Source organism: Mchenga conophoros, linkage group LG20, assembly GCF_057382185.1.
Source record: "Mchenga conophoros isolate Kocher_MC1m ecotype Shallow Benthic linkage group LG20, M_conophoros_male_GT1.1, whole genome shotgun sequence".
Lineage (NCBI taxonomy): Eukaryota > Metazoa > Chordata > Actinopteri > Cichliformes > Cichlidae > Mchenga > Mchenga conophoros.
In genome coordinates, this window is record NC_140545.1 from 23,311,425 (window position 1) to 23,334,234 (window position 22,810).

The 22,810-nt window shown below is 39.3% G+C and overlaps 3 protein-coding genes across 5 annotated transcripts; all 3 read left to right on the forward strand.

Annotated features, from left to right (window-relative positions):
- Positions 1-274: 274 nt before the first annotated feature.
- lsm14b (LSM family member 14B) lies at positions 275-4,207 on the forward strand. The gene is made up of 8 exons (XM_085258811.1): positions 275-672; positions 1,246-1,409; positions 1,505-1,634; positions 1,734-1,955; positions 2,138-2,221; positions 2,327-2,488; positions 2,964-3,093; positions 3,183-4,207. The coding sequence occupies exons 1-8, from the start codon at positions 555-557 to the stop codon at positions 3,304-3,306; spliced, it is 1,134 nt and encodes a 377-aa protein (XP_085114937.1). The 5' UTR covers positions 275-554; the 3' UTR covers positions 3,307-4,207.
- Positions 4,208-4,620: 413 nt separating this feature from the next.
- LOC146550813 (calcium-responsive transactivator-like) lies at positions 4,621-13,639 on the forward strand. Of its 3 annotated transcripts, XM_085258808.1 has the most exons (11): positions 4,621-4,770; positions 5,489-5,565; positions 5,659-5,743; positions 5,927-6,059; positions 6,496-6,744; positions 7,508-7,672; positions 9,309-9,410; positions 9,919-10,011; positions 10,108-10,227; positions 10,329-10,456; positions 11,681-13,639. In XM_085258808.1, the coding sequence occupies exons 1-11, from the start codon at positions 4,702-4,704 to the stop codon at positions 11,705-11,707; spliced, it is 1,248 nt and encodes a 415-aa protein (XP_085114934.1). In that variant the 5' UTR covers positions 4,621-4,701; the 3' UTR covers positions 11,708-13,639. The 3 variants fall into 3 exon arrangements, with proteins under 3 accessions (XP_085114934.1, XP_085114935.1, XP_085114936.1); XM_085258809.1 differs by lacking the exon at positions 9,309-9,410; XM_085258810.1 differs by lacking the exon at positions 6,496-6,744.
- A 593-nt stretch (positions 13,640-14,232) lies between these two features.
- Positions 14,233-17,636, forward strand: mtg2 (mitochondrial ribosome-associated GTPase 2). The gene is made up of 6 exons (XM_085260753.1): positions 14,233-14,758; positions 14,906-15,053; positions 15,742-15,857; positions 15,981-16,199; positions 16,294-16,432; positions 16,565-17,636. Exons 1-6 carry the CDS (start codon positions 14,528-14,530, stop codon positions 16,936-16,938), a joined length of 1,227 nt encoding a protein of 408 aa, XP_085116879.1. The 5' UTR covers positions 14,233-14,527; the 3' UTR covers positions 16,939-17,636.
- Positions 17,637-22,810: the final 5,174 nt, after the last annotated feature.

Sequence of the window (22,810 nt, forward strand, 5' to 3'; positions counted from 1 at the left end):
TATCACATGATTTCAAAGATGCTTGCATTACACTATTTTACTCTCTGAACAATCCAAAATGGCTGCGTTGATGCTATTTTTCCAGGACACCCGCAGTAACCGCCTAGTGCTCACAGACAGTGATGTGAAACTACCTGGATAGTAAACTTTTGAGAGTGCAGATCAGCACTTAGGCAGCCAGTTTGCACGGTTGTTTATGCATCACAGGACTCAGCCTTTTAACGCCGTGACTGTGACTTTTGTTGCAACTTATAAAAATTATCTAAAAAATGTTTTTATGAAAAAAATATGTACCATAAGCACAATCATAATTATTGATCGAATTCGTAACAAATCATAGATTACGAAAAAATTCAAACGAATGGGTCACAAGTGAGTTAAATCAAGCCGTGGTGATTGGCATTCATTTTATTGCCATCAATGATTGCCAGGTGCTTCAATCAGGTCAGCTGTGTACGCCTATAAATTGTTTCCGGTTTTACTAGGACTCGAAATGTGCCATGTGATGAGTCTTTATAGAAGTTTATAGCAACGGCCCCGGATATTCTCGAGCCATGGCTTCGAAGCCATACATTGGCTGTAAAGTATCACTCCTCTCAAAAGCCCAAAATCGTTATGAAGGGATTTTGTATACTATTGATGCAGCGAACAGCACAGTAGTTCTGGCAGAAGGTGAGTTATTTAGCTATCATCCATCCATCCATCCATCCATCTTCATCCGCTTTGTCCGGGGCCGGGTCGCGGGGGCAGCAGCCTAAGCAAAGAGGCCCAGACCTCCCTCTCCCCAGCCACCTCCTCCAGCTTGTCCGGGGGAATACCAAGGCGTTCCCAGGCCAGCCGAGAGATATAATCTCTCCAGCGTGTCCTGGGTCTGCCCCGGGGCCTCCTCCCGGTGGGACATGCCTGGAACACCTCACCCAGGAGGCGCCCAGGGGGCATCCTTGTCAGATGCCCGAACCACCTCAGCTTAGCTATCAGTGTTCTTGAAAATCTGTCAGCGTTTCAAAAACTTGCTTTTTAAATTTTTTCTCCATTTCTAGTTATTGTCATTTAATCTTAGCTGCTGGCAAAGTTTCTGGGCTGCCTTTCCTCATAACAGCCATCCCTCAAGAGTCTCTCCATCTAAAGCAATGCATTATCAGGGACTTTAACATCTAGTCCTTTTAACTGAATTGGAAAGAAACTGGGCAAGTGAAATATGGGTGGAACTTTCCTAACTTTATCCATTGTTTTTCTTTTCACTAGTCAAGTGTTTTGGAACTGAGGGACGGCCAACAGATAGGCCAACGTCACCCAAAGATGATGTCTATGAGTACATTACTTTCCGGGGAAGTGATATTAAGGATATTACACTGGGTGACCCTCCAAGGTATCACCATGGCCTGCCTCAGGATCCTGCAATAATACAGGTGTACAAAAACTGCTTGGTTACACCCTCCTTCTTCTAAAAACAGACTAAGTATGTATATGTGTGTTTAAACATTAACATATTTGGTTCATCCAGACCTCCAGTTCAGGCGCTTCAAGCATCCAATCTACCGTTGGATCACTCAGCCCTTTAAGGATGCCTGCCTACAACCAGGTTGCTGCTAGCTCTCTGCTTAATCAGCAGTATGTTGCAGCTCTCGGCCTTGGTAAATCAATGACAGCAAGTTTCTAACAAGTTAATTGACTAAAAAAATTAAATTTAAATGGGTTCTTTCTATACTACACACTTCATATCCTTTACCCAGGGCCTTTACTTCAAGGCTTACTTGCTCAAAGAGGTCCCATGGTGGAAAAGGCTGTTCAAACTGTCAGTGTAAAGACATTTAGGCAGAGAAGAGGTGCGAGTGGATCCCAGCAGCAGGAGCAACAAGAAGAACAAGGACAGCAGCAGCAGCAACGGAATAGGAGGCAGCCCAAGGGGACGAGAGGAACAAATATTCAAACCACAAGGGTCACTGAAGCCACCAGTGAGTAAACAATGTTGCAGCAATGAGAAGGAAATGCTGTTAAAGTACTGTGATGTTTCCCAAGTGAAACAGGTTGATTAACTGTGGAGGAGTATGTATGTTTTGGGGAAAATAATGGGGTATTTTTCTAGGCAGCTACATGCACTTAAAACTAAGTGTAGCTGTTGTGGGTGTCTTTGCAGTGCAATCAGACCCAAGTGGATCCACTTCTCAAGACAGTCAGCAGCAAAATGCTGAAACCAGGCCACCTGCTAGAAAAAGACAAGGTATTAAACATGCACGTTTCCAGTAGACTTGAAAATCAGAAAGGACATCCTTGTATACAAAACAAACTTGAGGTGCACTTAATAAAAAATAAATAATAATCTTAGGACCTCGACGGCGCAGGAACCGCAGAAGAGGCCAGCTGATGGTGGCTAATGCTCCATCTCCCACCCTTAAATTTGACACAGACTTTGATTTTGATTCCTCAAACGCACAATTCATTAAGGAGGCGCTTGAGGAGAAGTTCCAGGAGAGGCTGACTCTAAAAGGTTGGTTATCAGCTGGAGTTGCCAACAATGCACCACTTTTTTTTTTTTTTTTTTTTTTTTTTTTTTTAAATCACCTGCTTTGTCAGTTAATTCTCTTTGAAGGAATGCTGTCAATTTAAAGGTATGCATTATTAATGTTGTGGCATCTTCATGGAAGTTGTGCTCTCATGTAACTCTGTTTGAATGAGTTAAAGGTGTGGTGACAAAAATGAATGTTTGAATAGAAGTAAATTTGCATTCAGGTAAAATAAGCCTTCTAATGCCATGTTTCTCTCTGGCCTATAGATAGATAGATAGATAGATAGATAGATAGATAGATAGATAGATATAATTTCTTTAGTGGTTGTTTGTGTGGGTTTTGTTTTTTGTTTTTTTGTTTTTTGTTTTTTTTTTTAAAATAAATGCAATAGCTGAAAACCAGGGAATTGGTCTGTCCTTCCACTGTCAGTACTTTTTTTTTTTTTTCTGTTTTCAGATGGGAATTCTGAGGGAAGGGAAACGGAGGGGTTGCAGCTGAGTTCAGGGGAGGATCGTTTTGGTCCAAAGTGCTACTATGACAAAGCAAAGTCTTTCTTTGACAACATCTCATCTGATAATGGGCTCAGGTAATCAACTGACTCTCTTTGTCTTATATAAAAGTTGGTCTTTGTACAGATATGTGCTCATGGCTATTTATGTACATCAATGGTTTCAGACTGACGTGGGCAGAAGAGCGAAAGCGCAATCTGGAGACTTTTGGTGTCCCTGGACGTTTCCTGAGGGGCCAAGGATTCAGAGGTGGATATACCAGAAGAGGACAAGGTGCTGCTCGAGTCTAACTCAAAGAAATGCAACTGGGCGGCTGTACAGATCAGTTTCATACAAAGGCAGTAAAGCCACCTTGACTGATTTCATACCCTATTTCTGGAAGGTACTGGATCCCCTGTAAGAATCTTGCCCCCCTTTTCTTGACAGACCTTTTGATATTTAGTACAGTGAAGAAATCACAAGGGCAATAATGAAGGCTGTATTGCATTTGGAAGAGGTGCTATGCTGTGCATGTTTGTTTACAGTCTGTTTACTGGGATACGTGATGGAACTAAGCCATCATTATTACAGCTGTGCTGTAACCAGTCAAAACGTCTGTCATTAAAAAGTTTAACATTATTTCTTTGACATTTGACCTTGTTTTTATGTGGGTAAAATTTACTCCAACTTTTTTCTTTTTTTTTTTTTTTTTTTTTTTTTTTTTTTTTTTTGTTTAAAAGGGGGAAACCATGAATGCTTCAGTTTCTACTTTTGTTTGCTACTTGCACATTTGTAAATTCTTGCTTTTGCCTTTTGGGAGTATTAATCAGATTTGTCCATTCAATGTTGTATAGTATTAATATAATGAACAAAAGGAGCTTTCAGACTTAAGACTTAATTTGGTATAATCAAGGGAATGAGTTGAATGTAAATAAAATGGATGTGCTGATACACCTGTTATGAGACTAAAAGACATTTTGTTGCACAAGTAAGCATTTAAAAATTCTTAGTTGTACAATCCTAATTATAAATAATCTGGGATAGTATCTGTGTTCTATGGCTGTTTCTTTGTCCTTTTAAGAAGGATCACTCCTTTAAATAACGTTTGCAATATATTCAAGATTCGATTATATAAACTGGCAATAAAAAAAAATTTAAAAAGCGTAAATGTCACACTGATAAGATTACACGTTCCCTGATTCAGCACGTGAGGGGCAAGTGCTGTTGTTAAAAAGTAAACACTCCACAGTGAACGGTGGGATTCTCACATTTCCTGAAATGCTGAAAGCAACTTTGGCTACAGCTGATCCTTAAAGGTTTTGCGCACTGAGCAGCGTGTGCTCCAAGCAGACTGCTTTCTTGAATCAAACGATACCCCGTCTACAGTGAGGGGAAAGTGGTAGGCTACTCACTGCCTGGACTATACCAAAATCTGAGGGAGAGGGATTTGTCCCTTACCATCATATCCCTTTATATGCATGTAATTATTTGCACGCAGATAATAAATAATAGCTTAAGGGAAATCCTGTTTAATGCCATTCAGATAAGTCAAGTGTTTTCTAATTTTCCATCTTTCGCGACATGGCTCTGGTTTGGTCAGTACCCCTATTCCTGGTAATGGAGAAACTATGTAACCAAATAGAAGGCTGCGCTCGAGATAATAAATATTAGAATAAAAGCGGCTCTTTTATTTCCCATATGACAAAATGTCGGTGGCGTTTTCATCGGCGCGCCCCAGAAGTAAAGGGGAGGTGACACAGCAAACCATTCAAAAGGTAAAAAAAAATCCTAAAACGTCGCGACATTTCTATTTAGATATTCTAGCATGGGAGTATGTGATCCCCCTCCAGTGCAGAGAAAGTAGCCAGTGGTGAATATCAAAGAAATGGCAACTGGTATTGGAACGTTATAGTCAATTGAAGGTGCGAACCAAACAAAGCCATCGCGGTGATGTAGACGAGCGCTCGGCTTAACGCCGGCTGGATCTCTGCTTTCTTGGTGATGCTGTCTGTCATCCTCGCAGATATTTTGAGACGAATGGGAATATTTTTGTGTGAGAAATTGGAAATCAGTTTTATTTCCTCGCAAGATGGTTAACAAGAATTCTCAAAGCAGCAGCTCTGCCCTGGTGTTTAATTAAGTAGGCTATAGATTGAAATTGAAGGCAGGTGTTACAGTATATGTCCTAGGGCACCGCTTTTATCCTTGATTGAACCGTTTAGCGCGAAAGTAAAACGTAAACCCTATCCTTGAAAGCCAGACTTTCAACCGGCGTCCTAAATAAAGACAGTGAAAAATGAGTTCTTCTTTTGGCTCTGTTATATAAAAAGAAAATGAAAAAGATGACCCAGAAAAAAACACTCAAGGGCTGGATAAAGTTCTGAGAATCAAGCACAGCACTGTTTTAATAGAGTATTTGTTAGTTAATAATTTACTATACACTTATAGGACTTCAGATACAGTGGAATGAAGTTGTTTTATTATTTTCCAAAGATGCTGGATGAAAATCATCATTTAATACAGTGCATAATGGATTACCAAAGCAAAGGCAAGACGGCTGAATGCACACAGTAAGTGTTTTTTTCTTTCCTCCCTGACCAATACCTGCTAAATATCAAAGCATAGCACAATTAAGACTGGTTTTCTTCTTCTTCCTCCTCCAGGTATCAGCAGATCCTGCACAGAAATCTTGTTTACTTGGCCACAATAGCTGATTCAAATCAGAACATGCAGTCATTACTACCTGCGGTAAGTGTGATTTGTGACTCCAGTAATGGCAACTATGAAATATAAGTATACACTGTGTCCACTGAGAAAATAGAACATTAATCGAAAACAGAAAATAGATGCATATAAATACAGTGTGAAAAAAATGAACTGCATATCATTTATGACTGCCACTACTTAAATATTACGTTTCTACACCTTTAGCCTCCGACTTCCAGTATGTCTTTGGGTCCTGGAGGGATGGGCCAGAGTGGGGGACATGCTCAAAGTAACCTCAATGACAACATGGGACCAGCACTGCCCCCGACATCAATGATGCAGAGCCAAATGAGTAATGGTGAGAGTTAATTGCATACCTGTGTTTTACAGATAAGCCCTGAATCACTTATTTCAGCCCAAAGATGCCTCCCGATTTTGTTGTCTGTCCAGTGTCTTGCTTGCTCGTCTGATTCTGACTTAGTTGCATGTTTGTCTGCTGACACAGTACCATGTCTTGTCTGCCACAGTGCCCGCACTTCTATATTGCTTCATTGCCTTTAAGTATCTGTGGTTTTAAGTTCAGCCAATGAGTCAGATTGTTTCACAGTTATGTTACTATATTCCCTCTTCTTGTGAAAAAAATATACACACATCCTTAACGTGCGTTACTCTACCTTTGTTCAACCATGCACGTCTCCTGTGAAGATGAACTGAATGTGGGGCCGTGGTTAACATGACATGGCACCACAGGGGAATGTGTGGTGGCTGCTCTGACTGTGCGTGTGTGTTGTCAGGGCCCAACCATGCCCCCATGCAGCAGCAGTCTGGTCAGGTGCAGTCGGCTATTCCCTCCACCTCCCTCAGCCTGCCAGCAAGCAGCTATGGCAGCTCGGTCCCTGGGTACAGCCACGCTGCGCCCTCCTCCCAGGGCAGCATGATCCAGGGCCCTGGGCCTGGTTATGGCTCTTCCTCCTCTTCTTCCTCCACATCCTCATCCTCTTCTTCCTCCTCCCGCAGCAACCTCAACATGCATTCCAACCAAGGTGAGCCAGGTATCGTAAAGCCCAGTCATCAGGAATTGGTCTCTAAACCATCATGATCTGATAGTCAGGAGTTACCATCTCTCGAGATGCAAGATGCCGTACTTGTTTTTTACTTGTTTATGTGTATTATACAAGATTTGGCATTTAGAGGATGGGAATGATGAAAATAATCTTTTCAAGTTTTCAGGGTGAAATACTGTACATGGTAGCTGTGCCCCTTTTGAGCTTGCATAAAAAACATGCTTGCATGCATATCTTAAACTTTCCTCCTGTGTAACAGACAAATACGAAACACATTCAGTTCATCAGTGAGGTGTCCTGCCTCCCTCCTTCTTCCCTTTGCTTCAGGTTTAACTTCTCCTACTTTTTGAGATGCACCCCTCCTTTCCCTGGATGTCCGTGTGTATTTATCGTACTTCTGTTAATGCGCTGACTTCGCTGGCTTTGTTTACACTTAAAGCAGCATCTTGAAAGCATTTCTTTAAAGATATTTTTTTAAAAGACCCTTGACTGCTGTATGCTATGGATCCCTTTTGGCTTTCCTCTTGTGTCCTGATTGCCTTGGACCTCCTTCTACATTTGTTTGTATGTGTAACTATACACATTTCTGTCAGGCTCAGATCTGGAAATTCTGCTTATGCTCCAGAAGGCTGTGCATTCTGAAGCATAAGCAGGATTTATCAGCATTATAGATGAAGTTTATCTCTATATATTAATGTACAAGATCTCCCCCTCCCCCCAAATAATCCCACCTCCTCCACAGTCTCCATGATGCACCAGCAGTCTGCCACACCACACTACTCCTCAGCCCAAGCTGGGGGGCAACATTATCAGGGACAGCAGGCTATGGGCATGATGGGTCAGGGCAGTCAAGGAAACAGCATGATGTCTCAGAGGCCCATGGGATCCTACCGCTCTTCTCAGCAAGGTAGGTGGCAAGATTTCTTTATGCTGCTTTGGTATGGCTGTTGTTTCAGTGAGTTTATTTGGACTGATTTGTGTACTTATGTACACTTGTGTGGGTGGTTGTGTGTGAACACCTGAATGTCTGGCGAATAGTTTTCCAGGTCTTCCAAGTGTGACGGTGGTTGCCAGTATCTAAGTTTTGAGATGGATTGAGATGAAAGCCATAGTTGCTGCAAAAGCCCCTGATAAGTAGGTAGTATTGGTAGTATGATGTTCCAAGATTATAAAACGAGAGTGATATTAGACATCTGGAATTGTGTAGGCTCTAGTTGCCTTCCTGTAACTTTAAGAAGTAGCCTGGAGATGTATCACTTGTGTCACTTTAAGTTCCCATCTCTGTAAATCACCTAACTTGCAATGTCAGTGCGTGCCTAATAATAGCTCCACTCTGTCCCTTTGTGTCTTTCAAAGGGTGCAGGCTTTGAAGGCATGTAGTAACTTAGATTTAGAAGAAGCATGTGATACTAATTCCAGTGCAACAGGCCGTACCCTATTGCATTATAGTGTGAAGTGCTTCCAGATAGATGTGTGTTACAGGAATATTGTGTCCATGGTTAAGCTGTGTGGATTTCCCACCAGCCTTTGGTTGTGCAGCAGCTGGAAGGGATATTTTGATTATCTATAGCTAATTGGTCATATCTGGAAGTGCAAAAGACATGTACAGTTGTGGTGAGAAGTTTATATGCACTCATCATGGACATGGATGTCATGGTAATCTGGTGTTTCAAATGATTTGAATGATTTCTCTGAACTGTTCTTGGAATGATTGTACAGCAATCAGTTGTCTTTAGTGCACTTGTTGTTAATTTAATGAAACTGAAACCAAATATTAGTGTGGATGTATGTATATATTGTAACCTGTCTGAACCTGTGTGAATCTGAATTTATTGAATTAAAGATGTATGTTGTACAATCATTCCACCCCAGAAAAATCATCAAAACCCTGAAATTTGCATGGCATCTGCCCATGGTGAGTGAATATAAACTTCTGACCACAACTGTATGTTTTAGATTGCTTTGGTATGAGTGCGTTCTGTGATTCTGCCCATCTTTGTATGGAATTTTTGGCTTTGTTGTAGATTGAAGGGAGATTAGACTATGCTGACTTTTGTTGCAGTTTTCAGAGTACTTGTTATTTTGTAATTTTTTTTATTCTCTAAGATCCAGTTCAGATAAAAAAAACAAAACGGAAGTGGAATCTGGAGTTTCTGCACACCACCACCAAACAAATCCTAATTTTCCAGAATAACAGACCTTCTGTACTTCACACTTTATCTTCAAAAATTGCATATCATGCATTTTTCATTCAACCAAGCAGTGCAATTGTTTCACTTCAATTACTAAATCTAAAATTTGGATAAAAAAATAAATCTTCCTTCATATTATTTTTATTTAATATTATCAATTTAATCTATTGAAAATCATTTTCAGTGACTTGTACAGTACTCTATTTACACAAGTTATAAAACATCATTACTGTAATATTAATTATTTTTATTTTAAGCTATTTTTAGTTCTCCTGGCCACAGCCATGTCCAACACATGGCCAGTTGGTTTGACCAGTTGTTTAACCAATCATGGTCTTACCTGTCTTGCAGGATCTGCACAGCAGTACATGGGACAAGACGAGTTCTACGGAGAGCAGTATGGACACACTCAGAGCTCCAGCGAGCCCATAAACCAGCAGTATTACCCTGATGGTAATCGTGCACATCCATAAACTTCATACACACAGCTTTCAAACACACAACCCGCATTGTAGGTCATTCCATTTCCCTTTAGCACTGTCCTACAGGCCTGAGCCAGATTTATTGCTGAAGCTCTTCCTCCCAACTTTTCACTGTGGGAGACAAAAGTAATGAAAAAAAAATTGAAAACTCTGACATTGGTCTATTTTCTGCCACTGTGTCTGTGTCCATACTGTCCCCTTTGGTGTGCCGAAATTTCAGATTTCAGAGAGCGATATAGCAGCGTGTCACAGAGAGAGCTCAAACTTCATCTGGGGTGGTTTTTTTTAAAAAAAAATGCTTTGTGTAATACGTTGAAGTGAAAAGGCTGGCAAAATGGTGTTCGTGTGAAAATTTGTTGACAGACATTTATTATGAATGTTTCAGCTGCAACCTGCAAATAATAACTTCTCTTTCGTCTGTCACTGGATTTTGCCTTAGCAGAGGAGTTTTTGCATGTGTTGAATCGTGTTCTCTGCAGGTCACGGGGAGTATTCATATCAACAGTCCTCTTATGGGGAACAAGGGTATGATAGATCATTTGATGAATCCTCACAACATTACTATGAAGGAGGTAATAACATTTCTTAATTTAAATTGCATTTCTATATTTTATTGTTTAAATAAATACTTAACTATAGTAATGTGCATCTGATATGTCTACCTCCAGGGAACTCTCAGTACAGTCAACAGCAGGCCCAGTATCAACAGAGCTCTGGCCAGCAGCAAGCCTTCAGCCAACAGCAGTACTCTTCTCAACAAGGCTACAGTGGACAGCCCCAGGGATATGGTGAGAGTGACTCATACAGTCGTTTTTGTGCATCCAGGCAAATTTAAACACGCACATAAAATAACTGAAAACATCCACCTAATTGAACTCCTGTGCTACAGGTCCAGTCCAGGGAGGATCATCTCAATATTCTCAGTATCAGCAGAGTCAAAGCCAACAGTATGGATCCTACCGATCTTCCCAGGGAGGCCCTGGAGCGCAGACGCAGAGGCCGTTCTCCTATGAACAGGTACATGAGATGTTTTAACTTAAAGCAAAATGTATGTATTATTTAGGTATAGACATACTGGCACAAGTCTGTGCACGAAACAAGAGTAATAAAATAACACAGGACCTTGCTAGACCCCCTTTGTCTCAAAGGATTGTAATTGAATTTGACCATGATCTAAAACACTGTTTCCTGTTTCCTTATATAATTACACAGAGCAACAGAAAATCAGATTCATGTAGGACCAGTGAAGTAAAAAAAGATGTTGTAGTGTGTGTCTGTTTTAGTACTAATAGAAACATATACTCTGAAAGCACCATGCAGACAGTTGTGGTCAGACGTTTACATGCATTCATCATCAGCATGAATATGGTGTAACTGTTCATTTCCCACGGTGGAGAGCATGCATCTTTAATGAATAACTTGTTCTTATGTACATGCTTCTTTAATGACTTAAAAACCAAGAATTGGGTGCACATCTTTGAAATAATTTTTGGGTTTTCTGTAATCCACACAGGCCCAAAATGTTATATACAGACTAAAATATATACCTACATCTCCAGTAGTATTTGGTTAAATGTTCTTTAGCAATTTACACCTCAACCAGACACTTCTAGTAGCCATCAACAAGCTTCTGACATAATCCAAGTTCAGTATTTGGCTGCTCTCATTGGCAGAACTGGTGGAGTTAATTTAAATTGGCTGGTTTCCCAGCAGAGAACCTTTTAAGCATAGTCCAAAGATTTTCAGATTTGCAGATTCCAGTTCATTTCATGTTTGAACCTTGGGAATTCCCTGGGTTGTTTCTGAATATCCTAAATAATTTCCTCTCATCTGAGGGTGACATTTTGGTCTTCTTCCAGATCCTGGCAAAGTCGTGACACATCTGAATAATTTATATTTATTTATAATTGTTTGAATTAATGATCCTGAAATCTACAGCTGTTTTGAATTGGTTCTAAGAGACCGTCCCAACTTGATTAAATCTACAATTCTCCTTTTTAGATCTCCACTTTAGAGTTTCCCAGACATTTCCCATTGTTTTAAGTATCGGTCTACATCTTGAAGATGTATGTTAGAGTCATTCCACCAAAAAGAACAGTTCAAAAAATAACTAAAAACCAAATATTGTCTTTAAATTTATGCCCATGATGAGTATATGTAAATGTCCAACCACAACTTTAAGCAGTATATAAATAAATAAATAAATAAATCCAATTAAACATATATTTTTTCTAATTTCAGGGTCAATATGGAAATTATCAGCAATGAGGCAGCACAATGTTTTGCTGGTGGAAGAAAATGTGCGATGGAACATTCAACAGTAATGAACTGGGCTCAGCTATGGATTAGATCAGGCTGCCATCAGATTTATTATCCTCTCATTAATCATCATTCTAGCTAAAATAATTAATCCAGTCAAATGTGATGCTTCCCTCCTCCGTTTTAATTTCAACAGGGTTGTAGCTGGTTGTGGTGCTTGCAAAACCAAGGCAGTTAATGTAACCATTCTATACAAGCTACTAAAAAGGGCGCTGTGGAGTTGTCACATGCACCTCAGCCACATGCACAAATAAACTTGTTCTCTGTCCCCTACCTTTATTGTTTTAAGAGCTTTTGATGTTATTTTATTTTTGGTGCACAGCGCAAGTGAGACTGTGGGAGTACAAAAAAAAAGCTTATTAGCCTTGAAGAGAATATTCTTTGATATTTGATAGAAGACTATAAATCTTGCTCTTATTCCTGGTATAAACACTGTTATATCTCATGGTACATCCTTAAAAAAAGGTGAAAATGTTGGTCGTTAAACCTGACTTGATCATGGGGTTTGTCTGTGTTAGTCAAACTGTGATGTGTTGCTGTGTGGTATAACATTATGTGTTTTCACTCTCTACATATGTCTTGCTGAGGTAATCGACATAATAGATAGTTGACAGACGAAAACTTAACAATGTGTATCATTGTCCATGATAATCTTACATCGTGGTAGTATTTTTGACACTATATTTTGAGTGGCATCGCTCTGCGCCGGCTTATAGCGTCTGTGCAGAGGTAAGGAGTGTTGCGCTCTGATGCCATAAAGTAATGATTTTTACATAAAATTGCATTGCCACTTTGTCTGCACTTTATTTTACAGTGACAGTGTATGTATTGTCTAATATTTTGTATCGTAGCGTGATTCAGGCTGTTTTTAAGAGATGATACTCAAAAAGCCAAAGTAACACAGGAACAGAACAGTAACATGTCCTGCACCTCAACTTCAATAAGTGCAATACACTCAGCTCCGTCAGTCATGTTGAGGTTGGCTCTTACGGTGAACTTTACGTGATTATATGTAGTTTTTTTTGTTTGTTTGTTTGTTTTGTTTTTTTACATACAGCTGTGATAAAGACAGAGATCGTTTGTCTCAAATTATTCAGTGTTATGTTACAGGAAAAGAACAGAATGTGATAGACTATTTAAGAATATTACTTCTTTATTTACGTGACTTAGAGGCAGATATGTGAATATATCAAACATAAATCTTACTACTTTAGAAGTTTTTTTCTTTGTAATTTTTTTATTGCTATTATTTGTATTAGATCAAGGAATTCATGTAAGAAAAATAATACAATTGTTGCAGCAGTATAATTTTTGTACATGTACAAGAATTTACCTTTTTCATATTTATTATCGATCGATCTATCTGCAAGTTATTTCTTTGTTTATTTAGTTAAAAAGAAATCAGACAACTTTTTTTTTATTTCTGTGGTTGTGAGGGTCCAACTTAGCAGTATTCTGTTATAACATCTTGTTGTAACTCAACTTACCTCAGAGGGGAAGAATAACACAACAACTGTGGTCATTCTGCAGGGGTTATCAAGGATGGGAGATACCTGGCTGTCAAACAGCTGATTAACTATGTACCACTCAACACTGACAATCACAGGCGTCTCTAAATTGGTATCAGTTTCTCATTTTTACTGTGAACCAAACATGTGCGGCAAGTTGTTTTCCAGTTCTACGTAGTGTGTCATCACTCATGGGTGGTATGCCTTGTTAGTGTGCGTGTCGGTGTGTGTGGATGTGCGAGAAGGAGAGTTTGATGTGCATAATCCAAATATGAATGTTATCTACTTATCTATTGTAAGACTGCATCGCCTGATCTTTTCTGCTGTCTTTTGTTACTATTTGCTATACAAAAATAAATTGACATTCACCTTTTGTGTGTCTGGATTTTGTCATCTGAACGTGAGTCAGAGATTCTTTAATATTTCATTGTATGCTCATTGGTCACTTCATTAGGCACACCTGTTCTTCAGATTACTAGGCAATAATTTAGACAACTTAATATGCTCAGGTTTAAGCCAAGCATCAGAATGAGGAAGAAATGTGATTTCTTTACTTTGTAGTTGCTGGTGCCTGGTGGGCCATCTCTAGGGTTTCCAAAGAAGGGTCTCAAAAAGAGAAAATATCCAGTGAAGAGCAATTCAGAGTAAAAATGTCGCCAGAGAAGAATGGCCAAACTGCTTTGAGCTAAGAGGAAGGCAGCTTTTTAAATCTATTCAAAGAAGAAGTAAGGCAATTTTAAAGGCAAAAGGGGGTTTCAACCTGATACTTGTAAGGTTTACTTAATAAAGTCTCCATCATGTGTAGATTGCAACATGGTTAGGTCACAACCAAACTTCAGGAGCCCTTTTTTTTGTTAAGGTAGACACATTTTAGAGTTTTGAGTTGAAAATATGAGTTCTTTGGCGGTTCAGGTATGGGGTTTCCTTTTCTTTTGTAGCACAGCAGGTGGCGGTAGTGGACCGCAAAGCAACGGCAAAGACTGATTTTGACCGGTGGGGCTTCCGTACATGTGTTGGTCGTAGTCGGTAAACGTGTGATGGGTAGTTGCGATCGTTTTGGAAACGCCAAATAATTATACATATACAAGGGAAATCCATGAATGGACGTTTAGATTTTATAAACCCTTACCTAGTTCCCCGATAGTTTCCTGTTTATCACGCTGGTGGAGATGCGTATTAACGTAAACGGTCGACGTGACATTGACAGATCGCTTTTAGCTACTTTAAAACTGTAACCGGTGTCTGTTTGTTGAACGCTATAATGTTGGCAGCGTTGTCTCGATTTAAAATCCCTCGCCGACCATCCTCGGAATTACTTTTAAGATGTATTTTCGAACAAAAGGTCGAAAGAGGTGAGCTGAGCCCCCTCACACTCAGTTCTGTGACTTGTAGTAGGAAAGTCGGCGGTGTCAGAGATGTCAGCACCTCGAGTACACTGTGCACCAAAGTCCGCGGAAACTCCAAGAAAAGGGAGCTGTCTGAAAAGAAACTGGTATGTTACGTTAAAGCGTATTTTACACGTCTTATTTCTCAGGATATTTGCATATTTACAAAGCATAAACACACCTGTCGTGGAGACTATCAGAGTCGTAAGCATGGTTCACTCTACTGTGACATTGCTTCTTTTTGCGCCTCACAGACCCGTCACTTTGTGGACCACCGCCGTGTGAAGCTGGTGGCTGGGTCAGGGGGTAAAGGGGCCAGCAGCTTTCACAGTGAGCCTCGGAAAGAGTGGGGTGGACCGGATGGAGGGAATGGAGGTGACGGAGGAAGCATCATTATAAAGGGTAAGTTTGATTGGTTACAGGAATGTTTATTTGCACTATTTGCTATGTAGAAGTCAATATACTCTCAAGAGCAAACATACGGTAATTTTTCAATCTTCCGTTGTTCAGTTTCTGTGAGCCTGTGTGAATTGAAGCCTCAGCTTTTTGCTCTTAGCTGGCAGGAGTGGCGCCCGATGTAGTTTTTATGCTGCTGTAGCCCAACTGCTTCAAGGTTCAGCAGGTTGTCTTCCTATCAGCTCACCTCTGACCTCTGAAATCAACAAGGCATCTTCACCTGCTGAGAACTGCTGCTCACTGGATATTTTCTCTTTTCAAGACTGTTATGTATAAATCTTTGAGACCATTGTGCTGGAAAATTCCAGTAAACAAGTTTCTAAAATACTCACACCAGCCCTCCTGGCACCAACAATCCAGTCACATTCAAAGCAACTTAAGTCATGTTTCTTCGCCATATGGTGCTCTGTTTAAACTTGAGCAATTGGTCTTGACTGTGTCAAGATGTTTTATACATTAAGATGTTGCCATCTGATTAAATATATGTTTTAATGAGCACCTGGTGTACCTAATGAAGTGGCCGGTGAGTGTGTATAGACAGGAACCAAAGCCAGGATCAAATGGACAATAAATTCTTCAATAAGAATGAGTTTCTTCATGCTTTTATACGTATTCCTTTTTTGTCTGCTTTCAGCTGACCGCTTTGTCAAATCATTAGCACAAGTAGTTCCACTTTACAAGGGGGAGGATGGGGAATCGGGAGGCAGCAAGAACTGTTATGGTCGGAATGGCAGCCCAACCTACATTCGTGTGAGTCCCTGCATTTCATCATAAATGGCACCCACTTTGATCATGAGTCTGGCCTGACCTTACTTAACCTCTCCTGTGATGTTTTTTTTGTGTGTGTGTGTTTGCTTTTTTAAATCTGTAAAGGTACCATTAGGAACTGTAGTCAAGGAGCCGGGCAAAACCATACTGGACATGACTGAGCATGGTCAGGAGTATCTTGCTGCATTTGGAGGGGCTGGAGGGAAAGGGAACAGATTCTTTCTGTCAAATGAAAACCGTTCTCCAATGACAGCTACTCCTGGAATAACAGGCCAGGAGCGGCTCCTTCAACTGGAGCTTCGTACCATGGCACATGCTGGACTTGTGAGCAGACCCTGTTTCTGAAGAGAAAACTGGCGTCAGACTTTTCATCAATGCAGATGTATTGAAGTGTTTTTATTCTCTTTCATCCCATCAGGTTGGCTTTCCAAACGCTGGGAAATCATCTCTGTTGAGAGCCATCACCAATGCTAGACCTGCTGTGGCTGCTTACCCTTTTACAACTCTCAATCCTCATGTGGGCATAGTCAAGTACAGGGATCATGAGCAAGTTGCAGGTGGGTGGTTTTAAGCAAAGATTCTAATTGTCTATTGTAGGAGAAAAAAAAGGTTATTATTATAGTATATTACAGTATGATAAAGTTGAATGATGTTGTGATTTTTTTTTTTTTTATCTTAACTTTATGCAGTTGCTGACATCCCAGGGATTATTCGAGGAGCCCATCTAAATCGAGGCTTAGGAATCTCCTTCTTGCGCCACATAGAGCGCTGTCGTTTCCTCCTTTTTGTTCTGGACTTGTCGGCTCAAGAGCCCTGGACCCAGCTCCAACATTTGCGTTATGAACTGGACCAGTATGAACCTGGACTGTCCCAGCGGCCTCAGGCTATCATAGCCAACAAAATGGACCTATCTGAGGCCCAGGAAAAGCTGGAAACTCTTAAAAGCCACGTTTCCCAGAGGGTCATCCCTGTTTCAGCTCTCACAGGACAAAACACAGAGGAGCTCATTCTCCACCTGAGAGAGTTGTATGATGGCTACATCCAAGGGGGAGGTAATGGGTGAAGGGAGATTCAATGGTAGGAAAAACTGGCTACTTGCTTAATAGAAAATGTGTATGATGAATATTTATATTGGACAATTTAGTCAGTATTTTAATTTCTCAATAAATAAATAAAATAATAAATAAAACATAAGAGTTTGGTGTTTAATTAATGATGGTATTTACACATACAATATTTAAATGTATTATTTTATAAAAGATGAACAGCAAAAGAGATTTTCAATGCTGCCTTTAAGTTTTACTTGATCAATTTTTTTTAAGATATGATTTGTCAGGAACAAAGTTATTGAGAGTTGAAAGTAGATGGAATTCCTTGCTAAACCAGCAGAGGGCATGTTTGTCATGTTTTATTGAACCTCAGTGGTAGTTATGTAAATAAAGCTCCATATAGTCAAAGTAAAGACATCTGAGGGTTTGTGGAGAACTTAGTACAGTTACTGTGGTGAGCAGGGAACTTCAATTGATTTTTACAAGCTCATAAAAAGATTGGTGGTTGTGTATGTGTGTGTAAATCTTTAGAAAGTGGTGTCACTACAAACTAATATTTTGGGGTAAATCTAAATATGACTTGCAGCTTTCTCTCCTGGAGCTGATGTGGTTTCAGAAATGTGTGTTAAATTTTCTGTCAGTGAACGTTATATGAGTTTTGAATTGAACAGAGTAAAATAGCCCATTATTGTCATTGTACGTTGTGGGTACACCGCAGCAACTGTGCAGGAATAAATAACAAACAGGAGAAATATATACAAAATGCTTGGTCAGAGTAGAGACTATGTCCAAAAAGCCCAGGGGAAGAAGGAGTTTGAGAGATAGATATTTGTAAAATGCTAATTATAAAATCAGTACAGCCAGTTGGATAAACGTTGTTGACTGAGTTTATAATTTATAATGTTTATAATTTGATTATCAAGTCTGGTCCTCCTTTCATGTGGAAGCAATGGGCCACATTCCTAGCTATAATATGGTATAGCTCTTTGTGCACTTTGCGCAAAACAAACCATGTTAATAAGCTATATTCATTTTGTTAGTCTAAATGCGGTTTGTAAATAATTAAAAAAGCTTTTACTTACAAAGCTGCACCTCCACCAGGGGGCGGAAGAATCAACAAAAAACAGCCCTGATGCGCTGCAACTTTTAAAGTTAAATTTTAACAAAGGATTTGATAATGTTTGCAGGCACAAATAATAATTGCCATATAGAGCTGGGCGATAGAACGATAACGATATGTATCGCGATATAACTTTTACTCGATAGAGAAATTAAACTATCGCGATAGACCTCGCCACTCTTGTCCTCTTAAAAAAAAAAAAAAAAAAAAAAGGTCAGCCAATCCAAATTAAGTAGCGCAGAGCCGAACCAATCACAGCCGCAGCGTCACGTCGCGTGACTTGTTACATACAGCACAAGTGCCAAGCCGCACATGTGTATTTGTTTGTGAAGCAGCCAGCCACCGTACCGCCCGGGTGAATGAGTGTGCCGACTAGAAAAATCAACCGAGCGTGACCGAAGGTTACCGAAGAGAAAACAGATGATGGTTCCAATGCCGGAGAGATTGTCGAACGGAAGAGCCATAGAAGTTCCGTAGTGTGAAGGTATTTCGGCTATTTCAAGTCTGACAAAAAACAGAGTAGCGTGCACTGTAAATTGTGCCGAAAGCAAGTCTGGAAATACAATAAACTGGTGCATGCGTCACACTGTGCGCCACGTTATTGTTTCGGTGAAATGAATTTCTACAATACTGTTACTGTTAATTCTACTCTCTGCAGTGTTTAAATGCTTACATATACACACAGTTACTGTCCCTCCACACATACGACTCGGCTCTGCTTCTATGCCCCAGCTTTGTTTACTTTTTCCCACCGAGGCTTCTAGACTTCTGATTGGCCAACATTTCTGCACGGTTAGGAATCTAGCGCCACCTGCTGCTTTGGCATGTTCATAGCAGCGTTTTCCTTCATTTCTGCCTTTATGTGTGGACGGGATTATTTTTTAAAACAAACGGAAAATCTCCGTTTTCAAAAATACCCGTCTACGTGTGGACGTAGCCTCAGTCTCTGACTGGAAGCGCTAATTCGTCATTCGGCTTTTGTCAGACTAAAGTAACTGTTAAAACTGTTTGAAAAGCTAAGCTATACAACAAGGAGAGATTGAGAATTTCCTTTTAGTTCTCAGTTTATTTGATATTGACAAAAGTTAGTCAGTTTTGTCTGTTCTTCTGTAAAACAAACTAAGATTTATTTTTAGAATTAATATTTTGTTTCTAAGTGGAATTGACAATTTAGTAGTCTGTTTCGTTTGTTCTATTTTGAAACTTAAACGCTTTAGCGGCTGCCTTTTGTGTAGTTTGCAATATTTGCCTTTTATTTATCTGAAAAAGTCTCATGTTCCTTAAGTACATCTACCCTGTTGAACTTATTATGGGAAATAAATATTTAAATAAAAACAAGCTGCTGATTATTTCACATTTTACTTGTGAGCAACGGCACATTTAAATCTTACTAATAGATATCTTTATCGCCTGAAATGAAAAAAACATATCGTGATATGAAAAAATCTTATATCGCCCAGCTCTATTGCCATATCATTGTAACCTGTTTCTGGTCAAGAGATGAATAGACCTTCCAACTCAGGTTTGTTCACCATCATCTGGGGGAAAAAAAAGATTTTTTTTTCTCTTTAGCTAACAACGGTTTTCTTCACGAGCTAGCATAATAAGTGTGTCCTGTTTGGTGTTGTAAGTCAAGGATCAAGTAGACCGGAATTTCGCTATATATGATCTTTTTTCTTAACCAACAAGAGGTTAAGAAGTCTGTAACACCTCATAGCTGATTTTATTTCCTTTTTACTTTATCTCTGGGTAAGTTAATTTAAAACAAAAATGTAACCCAAGCAATTCGATTTAAAACTACAGTTTGATAAATGTATATGTATTGCTTATGCTTCTTATGTCTATTACTTCCTATGTCAATAAGATGTATACAGCACTGAAAGCAGTGTCTGATGTCAGAGTGATGTGTTAAATGACCCAGTATATCATCAAATGCCTCTGGGGAAGGATTAGCTGCCAGCCCGGGAAAACAAGGTCAGGAAGAGCACACTCAGCAATTTCTCCACTTTTAATTAAGTGTAGGGATGAACCTTTACAAGAGGTACTTACATCACTTTCCAGAATAAATTTGTTCTTTTGCTGGTCTCCTCAAATAGGTTATTTGAAAGAGCTGCAAAACACTATGCTTGATAGTTGGTATGAAGCATTTATGCTGATGCTCTCTGTAGTTTCCTCTTATGACCAGACTTGGTCTGGTCTGTTCAAAGGACATTTTCCAGAAGGGTTTGTTCAGATACAGCTTTGTAAACCTAATCAACACTGTCATGTTTCTAGAGAGAAAATGCTTTCTCATTTCAAACAATTCATAGGTTTTCTGTCCTTTTCTAATTGTGCTCTCATTAACTTTAACATTTAACAAGCTAATTGAGGCCTACATAGTTAACAATTATGGCATTGTGTTAACATACACTCCCATTCTTCAGACTTGAAAACTGTTAAAACCTCTGCCTGCACTTGCTGATGATAACAGAAACATTTTTTAAGTTGTATCTTCAGGCATTTTGTTACTAACAGCCTGTCACAAAAACATAATTTGTTCTGATTCCAGGAGTTTATTTATAGGATTGTCGGTAGATTAACGGCATAAAATAACATTTTTGTACTAACAAGACAGGAAAGGATTCACAGAAAGCAAGTAAACTTGAAATTTAACCATAGGAAAAATTAAAACTATGCCTTAAAAACTGTTGAGAACTCAAAATTACAGTAAAAAGCATTTCCCTGTTATGACTGTTGATAACCACATTCTCTATCTAACCACTATCACTGTCTAATGATATCGTAGTGAAAGTAGCATGTGAACCATTCTCATCTCTAAAGTCAAGTTTTCTTTTCCCATAACCCAGACCCCATCATATCATACTATCATCTCACACAATTAAGCTATACTCTGGCTTTGCGTTTTGTTAAGCTAATATTTAGATCAAGAGCAGCCATTTAAAATGCCTTACTTTTCATAATATTGTAATATACACTTATGAGACATATTAGAGACTATGAGTACTGAGCTGGCACTGAGCTCAAAGTTGTGATCTGTGGAGAGCATCCTGCTGGAGAGTATTCAAATTCTGAAAAATATAGACAAAGGGGTGAAAAAGAAGAGATAATACATTAATAACAGAATCTAGCTGTTTAGATCTATGTTTGCTGGATTTATTACTTTTTTGCTATTGCCTTATTTAGTAGAATTTTTAGAGAATATAGACAGAATCCCATTCAAGTCTTGAAAGTTAGAAGTAGAAAGTTGTATGAATTAGCTTGTTTCAGATGACTTAACAATAGCAACAAAAGTCTCTGTAAAAACCTTTCACACGAAAAGGTCTCATATTGCTTTACCCCAGGCTTAGGTTGTCCCTGCAGATGTCTCATTGCCATGTTTGAGGACGCTTCCAGTGGCTGGAAAAATCAAGCATTTAAATGTTAATAGTTTTGACCAGGTTTGCAAAAGTCTTAACACCTGCTTTTAAAAATCTGACAGATTTACTCAGTTATAATAAGAATAATTATTATAATAATCTGTACCATGCGTAACATTTTCATGACTAAATGATTGTGCCATTGAGCCTTCCTTTTGGGACTTTGAAATCAGTGCGCAGATTTCGGATACTCCAGGTACGGCTTTATTCATCACCTGAAAAGAAACCAAACAAAGAAATGTCAAACGTAATGTAATATCCAACGGTGCAATAGACTCACAATACTTGAAATGTGCAATTCCCTTGTATTCTTATTCCTATTTATTCTATTTATCCCTTTTGTATACTCTGTATTTATATATGTGTATATATGGTATATTTCTGCTCACATTCTGTAACTTCTGTCGGTGCAGTGCTATTGGAAACCAGATTTCCTGAAGGAACCCACCTGAGGGATATTAAAGTTTCATCTAATCTAATCTAATCTAAACCATGGCAGTATTTCATGTTTGAAATACAGTTGTCATCCAAGCCCATCATGCTAAGCTGGCTTGATGTACTTTTGTAGTTAATCTTGGAAAAAGACCAAATTCAAATGTTTTGACATCTTCTGTCCAAATTTCCAAACCTATATGTGACTTGGCTATTCTTAATGAAAATGTAAAAAAATAAAGACCTTTGACAAATAAACACTTATTTTCTTGGAACTATGTAGTTTTATTAAAGAGCAGAAAAGAAAACATTACACAAGCAGGAGTAAGTAGCATCTACATGTGCACAAAACACCCGCAAAAACCTTTAAATGGTCTCTCAGTCTAGTTCCGTAGGCTACACAATCAAGGGGAAGACTGCTTACTTGACAGTTGTCCAAAAGACAACCACTGACACGTTGCACAAGGAGGGCAAGACACAAAAGGTCATTGCAAAAGAGGCTGGCTGTTCACAGAGCGCTATGTCCAAGCACATTAATAGAGAGGCAAAGGGAAGGAAAAGATGTGGTCGAAAAAACTGTACAAGCAACAGGGATAACTGCACCCTCGAGAGGACTGTGAAACAAAACGCCTTCAAAAATGTGGGGGAGATTCACAAAGAGTGGACTGCAACTGGAGTCAGTGCTTTAAGAACCACTACGCACAGATGTATGCAAGACATGGGCTTCAGCTGTCGCATTCCTTGTGTCAAGCCACTGTTGAACAACAGACAGTGTCAGAAGGGTCTCGCCTTAACCCTAACCCTTGCCATGTCATCTGCTGGTGTTGCTCCACTGTGTTTTCTGAGGTCCAAAGTCAACACAGCCATATACCAGGAAGTTTTAGAGCACTTCATGCTTCCTGCTGCTGATCAACATTA